General features: G+C 47.3%; 2 protein-coding genes across 2 annotated transcripts; one reads left to right on the top strand and one right to left on the bottom strand.

Moving 5' to 3' along the window:
* Positions 1-439: 439 nt before the first annotated feature.
* On the bottom strand, positions 440-2,440 carry LOC133887419 (uncharacterized). The gene is made up of 2 exons (XM_062327366.1): positions 2,280-2,440; positions 440-2,176 (listed from the first exon to the last, which is right to left on the bottom strand). Exon 2 carries the CDS (start codon positions 2,139-2,141, stop codon positions 612-614), a length of 1,530 nt encoding a protein of 509 aa, XP_062183350.1. The 5' UTR covers positions 2,142-2,176; positions 2,280-2,440; the 3' UTR covers positions 440-611.
* A 1,385-nt stretch (positions 2,441-3,825) lies between these two features.
* Positions 3,826-4,665, top strand: LOC133886469 (uncharacterized). The gene has a single exon (XM_062326164.1). It carries the CDS (start codon positions 3,826-3,828, stop codon positions 4,663-4,665), a length of 840 nt encoding a protein of 279 aa, XP_062182148.1.
* Positions 4,666-5,999: the final 1,334 nt, after the last annotated feature.

The following is a 5,999-nucleotide window of genomic DNA, read 5'->3' as shown; positions in this document are numbered from 1 at the left end:
ATTAATGTATCTAGTTTTATGGTTAAAGTTAAAGATGGACAGAGCATGGATATACGATGCGCCAAGACATGAAGAAATATACATCAAAGGACTCTCTGTTTTTATTGAAGCCGTCGAGAAGGACGTTTTGACTCAGAAGATAAAGGAAATATATTGTCCATGTTCTGATTGCAAGAACCAAAAATTATAGGACAAATCAAACATAATCAAATTACACTTGATCTTGAGAGTATTTTTTGGGTTTTTTTTTTCTATGGGCTTTTCTTATACTCGTTTGCTATGTTTATGCGGGCATTTTTTTTTGGTTCTTTCTGTATATAGGGCGGTTTTATCTATCTGTGTTGTGTGAACCCTATCTGCGTATTAGTTTGTGAATTTGTTTTATAATTTGTGGGCCGTTCCGTTAAGATTATTGAATCCGGTCTAGAAAAATCTGATATATTTGGTTCACAAAATCATTCGAATTCTCCATATGATGCTATATAATTGGAAAAAAATGACAGATTTTGAAACAAAAATCTGTCAACAAACAAACAACTAGACAGACTATTTTAATACACACGGTCTGCTGAAATGGCTAGCCCGTGTAGGTGCACAGGTTGATAGACTAACTACTTATAATCAAGTGCTAACTGCATTACTGATTCTTCTTTTATCCAGTCTGCGATTGAGCCCTGCAGCTGGGCAGGCGCGTGCGCAACCCACGAGCCGAGGAACTCAGCGATTCCTCGGCGCACTCCCATGCCCCACCGTTTCAGACGGTTTCGTCCCCTACCTTTCCGACTGGTTGCTCGGCATGCGGTCTTCTGGACCCGAAGGTATGCGCCGCCGTGCTTGGACTTCCACAGCATCTGATACGAGGTCGCTCCCGCATTCCGGCAAAGGCAATCTACCGCCTTGGGTAGCATGATCTCGCCCAGCTGTTCAAAGGAAATGTTTGCATACAAGCCACGTTGCGCGGCCTCCCCGTTGAGCATCTCTGTCGCTGAACCCCCAACTGCAGGCAACAAATCTTCAGCAGAAGCATGGGGCGAGAAGAGTCCTCCCAGTTTCAGGTATGGAACATCTCTCACGGGGCATGTTTCGCCGCCGACGACCGCCCTCTGTTTGTTGTACCCAGGTGACAGTGGGACGTGGCCCAGCAAAAACACCTCGGTAACTGGTTCCAAGTATGTATCACATGGAAATGATTCTGATGATGAGCTTGTGTTGCTACCGGCGTAGCTCTGCATGTGCCGATGATCATGTTGCTGGCAACAAAGCGGATCTGGGCGAAACCATTTACAAAATATGTTGTGAAGATTGTTCCAGTGTTTCTTAAGGCTTGAATCAATATATGGCGCCCAGTAGAAGTCTTGCGTTGGTAGCTGGGTGAGCGTTGTCTTCACAGTCTCAGAAGTGGACCTCAAGTGAGGCGTAAACAGCTGCAGGCATCTGACTACAACCCCAACTATGTCGGTACTCTCGGAAAGTCTAAAGTGAAGACCAAGAAGGAAATTATTCTCTGGCGCATTACCATCTTCGAAGGAAAATTTCAGACTACCCTCTATCCCATGCTCGGGAGGACTGAAGGGCTTGAGAAAAAACGAGAGGTGTTGGTCCCCGCGAACAAAGCTATACTCTGTTCCTTTGCCTGCGAGAAGATGGCGCACAAGAGGGTCGAAGAACATGTATTGGCGTGGTGTGCCACCAAGCTCCACATATCTCAAAAACTCGCTAGCACCGTCTGCGAACCACTCGAATCGCCGAACGGTGGATCCGCTCAGCTCGTCGTCGCCGCGATTAAAGATGGAGGAAACGAACGACTTGGCAGTGTGAGCAATCCGTTTAGGAAAGGTGAGCTTCCTTACCCCGTTCTCCGTCCCTTCCTCTTCTCCCTGAGAGCGCTGCTTGCACCTCCGCAGTGTGTCGTCGCACTCCTGCACAGCGCGCTTGAGCTTGCTCCGCCAACGCAGCAATGGCGCGCTTGTGACGTTCCACTTGTCGGATGTCTCGAAGGCGGCCTCCAGCTTGATGTGCGCCATCTCCATCCTCTCCATGTGCTCCTTTGCATTTGACTTCCCCTCGTACTTGTCCCTTATGCTAGATAGGACTTGGCTAACTGCCTCCTGGACCACTGCGGAACTCACCATCTCTGCCATTAGGATCGATCAAAACAATATGTAGATCGTTTATCCTGCATGCCCGGAAAGTAAGAGAAATTGATATATATATTAGTACATGTGCATATATATAATCAATCATTCAATCTTGTAGTGCGGCGTAGAGGAAATCACAACCTGGAGGAGTTGGAGCTAGTTGTAGGGTTGTAGTAAGGAAGTCGCACCAGGAATCAACACAACACCATAAAAGAAACAGTTTGTGAAACAATTCTACCGGCTGTGACCATATATAAGACTTTGTGAGAAGGACACCTCGGAAACTGAGGATGATAAGACAATTAGACGCGCAAGAAGACTTGGAACATGTGGCAAAGCAGTGAAGTCTATAGCAACCGCGGAAACTATCCGTGTGATAAGACTTCGCAGTTAAGTCGAAAAAGGACTGCATACACATAGTGGTCTGTACAGGGACACGGAGGTGTCAAAGCGATGATATCCTAGAAGAGATGAGTGAAGAGGAAACGGGAGAGGAATCTTTTCTACAAGTTTGGAACGTAGGCGTCCTGTCACAGTAACCCACCTTGTACGTGGAGGGCAGAGCAGAACCCGCGAGTACAGCCGCGTGCAGCCCGCGTGCAGCAGTGTGCCGGGTACGGTACGTATAGATAGCTATTGCACGATGTTTGATCCGCATGGAAACAACCATGTCATTAAGAAAAATTTCTAGTAGAAGACAACCACGTGTCACTTTCAGACAACGTCTTCTTACATACCAGAGAGATGACTTACCTTGCTATATTAATTTATAATAGTTACTTCAAATACTCATAATTTCTTCCTCTGGTGCCAATTTCACTACCACAAAATAACACATCAGTGCCCGTTAAAAAATAATTTCAGTATCGATTTTTCAACCGGCACTCTTTACTCGGTATTGATAGTCAAAAACTATCAGTACCGGGCTAGAACCGGCACTGAAAGTTCTTTTCAGTGTCGGATTGTGCCTCCAACTAACACTAAAAAATGTTCCTGAGCCAAAAATAAAAAATAAAAGAGCTAGTTCGGCTGCTGCTCCTGTCGCCGCCACCGCCGCCGTGCTCCTGTCGCCGCCGCCATGCTCAAATCGACTCATCTCAATCCACAAAGTTTCCCCATCAAGAACTAAAGTCTCAAGACAAAAATACATTTGATCCCCATCAAAAATTATCCAAAATCTCCTGAATCTCAATCCACAAAGTTTACAGACCAAGTATATTCCAATAGCTCAGATCTATAAGGAGTCAAGGGGATTGAAAGCTAAATCGTGCTCGGCTGCCGCGCGGGAACCTGCCCTCGCCGTCCAGCTCTAGGCTGTTCACTTGGAGGAACACCTTCCAGCCGGTGATGAAGCGGTAGCCGTTGTTGTAGTCGAGGTACTAGAACGTGAGGTCGTAGCTCCACCCGCTGCGGTCGAGCGCGTGACGAGCAGCCCGCTCCACTTGTCGTCGACACACCGCGTCTCCAGCTCGGTGAAAAAGGGTGTGAGCGGGCACAGCAACGGATGACTCGCTGATTGTTCGGATGACTCGCTGATTGTTCTTGAGAATAGCGGCCGTTGTGGAGCAGCATGACCCATGGTTTCGGCAGAGGAGGGATGCAACCGGGAAGCTCGGCCTAAGCCCCCTACAAAAAATGACTGCGGCAATCCGTCAACTAGCGTACGGAGTCAGTTCCGACGCAGTTGATGAGTATGCTAGCCTTGAGGAAGTTTGTCGAGGCTATTGTTGTGCTTTTCTCTGATGAATATCTCCGGGCTCCCACTGCAGAAGATACTGCTCGCCTCTTGGCCGAAGGCGAGCGGCGAGGGTTCCTCGGGATGCTGGGGAGCATCGACTGCATGCATTGGGTGTGGAAGAACTGTCCGAAAGCATGGCATGGCGCTTATACGGGCCATACTCGCAAGCCTTCCATAGTTTTGGAGGCGGTTGCGTCGTACAATTTATGGATATGGCATGCTTTCTTTGGGATGCCTGGTAGTCTCAATGATATAAATGTTTTGCACCGGTCTAACATTTTTACCAGGCTTACCGATGGGACTGCGCCAAACGTGTCATACACAGTTAATGGTAACAGGTACGACATGGGGTACTACCTCGGCGACGGCATTTACCCCGAATGGGCAACCATAGTGAAGGCAATTTCAGCACCAAGAGGCAACAAGAGTGTCCATTTCTCCGCCATGCAAGCAGCTATCCGCAAGGATGTGGAACGTGCATTTGGTGTCTTGCAGTCGAGGTTTGCCATAATCCGCAGACCTGCTAGAGTTTGGGATCAAAGCACACTGCAGAACATAATGACAACATGTGTCATTATGCACAACATGATAATTGAGGACGAAAATGGCAGCGCTTCAACCGAGCAGGTGTTCAACTATATGGGGGAGACAGCGATAGTGCATCGAGATCTAGACCAAGCAGTCCTGCATTATGTTGAAGCCACTGAAGCCATCAGGAACCGTGCAATGCACCACAAACTGCGTGAAGACCTTGTTGACCACCTCTGGAGTCTACATGGAGCACATTAGCAGTGTACCAATGTAGTATTGTATCATTTAGTTGTGTAGCATGTATGATGTTTTTTATCCCCTGAGGTACCTATTGTAACTTGGTACTACGCATAGTATGTATTGTGCTATCTTAGTAGTGAAATGATGATTGTGACCCATGCTATTCGGAAAATGTTGTATCGTTCATGCATCAATCCATGTTTAAAAAGGAAGATACCATGATGTTTGAGACCAATATTACAATCTAGACTCCATGTTCAACTAGCTCACAAAGGAAGTCATGTTTCGAACAAGAAATACGCAGGACACGAATAAATGGTCACGTAGCTAACACTGATACAAAGATTCATAATGCACCAAATGATGCAGCAGTGGTAGCAATTCGACGATATCACATCACATAACAAAGTCTCACTGCAGGATGAGAAGAACATCTGAAGGAACAGAAATGAAGCGGGGTACGGGTTCTCCTCTACGAGCTTCCACCTTGCCAAAATGTCTTCTTGCCTCTTCCTGTAATACTCACGTAGAGGCCCGCTAACAGTGTCCAAGTCCACCTTCATAATTCGTTCATCTTGATCATTCACTCGGACGGAAACCTGCAGCCACATCACCTCAATCTGCTTCTTCTTCAACTCGACCATAACCTTCTTTGTTTCAGTTAGATCAGCTAGGTGCCGTTCAGACATACCTCTAGAGATTGTCAGCAACAAGGAAGTGGATAGTGATTTGCGCGTCCGGGTCGCTTTGGCTGCGTCCCTGCCAATTGGTCGAGGAAGCTCCGTCGACGCGTTCGAGGTAGCGTCATTCGCCACTTCGTTGCACGCAGCTTGGCTGCACTGTGTGTCCACAACATCCTGCAGCTTTTGCGCCTTCGCAGATTCGTGTGCGTGCCATTTAGGGTGCTCGGCAAGCATCACCTAGCAGTAAGTGTAGGCAAACAGCTTTTGCCCTCAATTGCCTTATATGCCGTGTAGGTTCAAGCCATCTACAAAAATAACTTATTGAGTTCGTCCCCCTCAAACCAGGTACATGAACATGAAACACAACAGCTCCAACCATGGTTACCTTGTCACGCTCGTTGGTGCCGCTAGGATTCAGCTGCTCTACCTTCCTAAAATGAACGGTGAATTTGCTAACCGCATCCGTGATGAGCTTCATGTGGTTGATCAGAGCCTTGTCCGACCTTGTCATCATGGTGGGCTTCCTATATGTGTTGAAGTACTTGGCGATTCGTCCCCAATAAGTCTCTTTCGACTAATCTGTCCCAACAACCGGATCCTGGCTCACATTTAACCAAGCTGACACCAGCAACTCATCTTCCTCATCTGTCCACTTGATTCAGCCAGTTT

Source organism: Phragmites australis, chromosome 12, assembly GCF_958298935.1.
Source record: "Phragmites australis chromosome 12, lpPhrAust1.1, whole genome shotgun sequence".
NCBI classification, from domain to species: Eukaryota; Viridiplantae; Streptophyta; class Magnoliopsida; order Poales; family Poaceae; genus Phragmites; species Phragmites australis.
The sequence above is the reverse complement of the archived record's forward strand: the minus strand, read 5'-3'. Positions and strand labels throughout refer to the sequence as shown.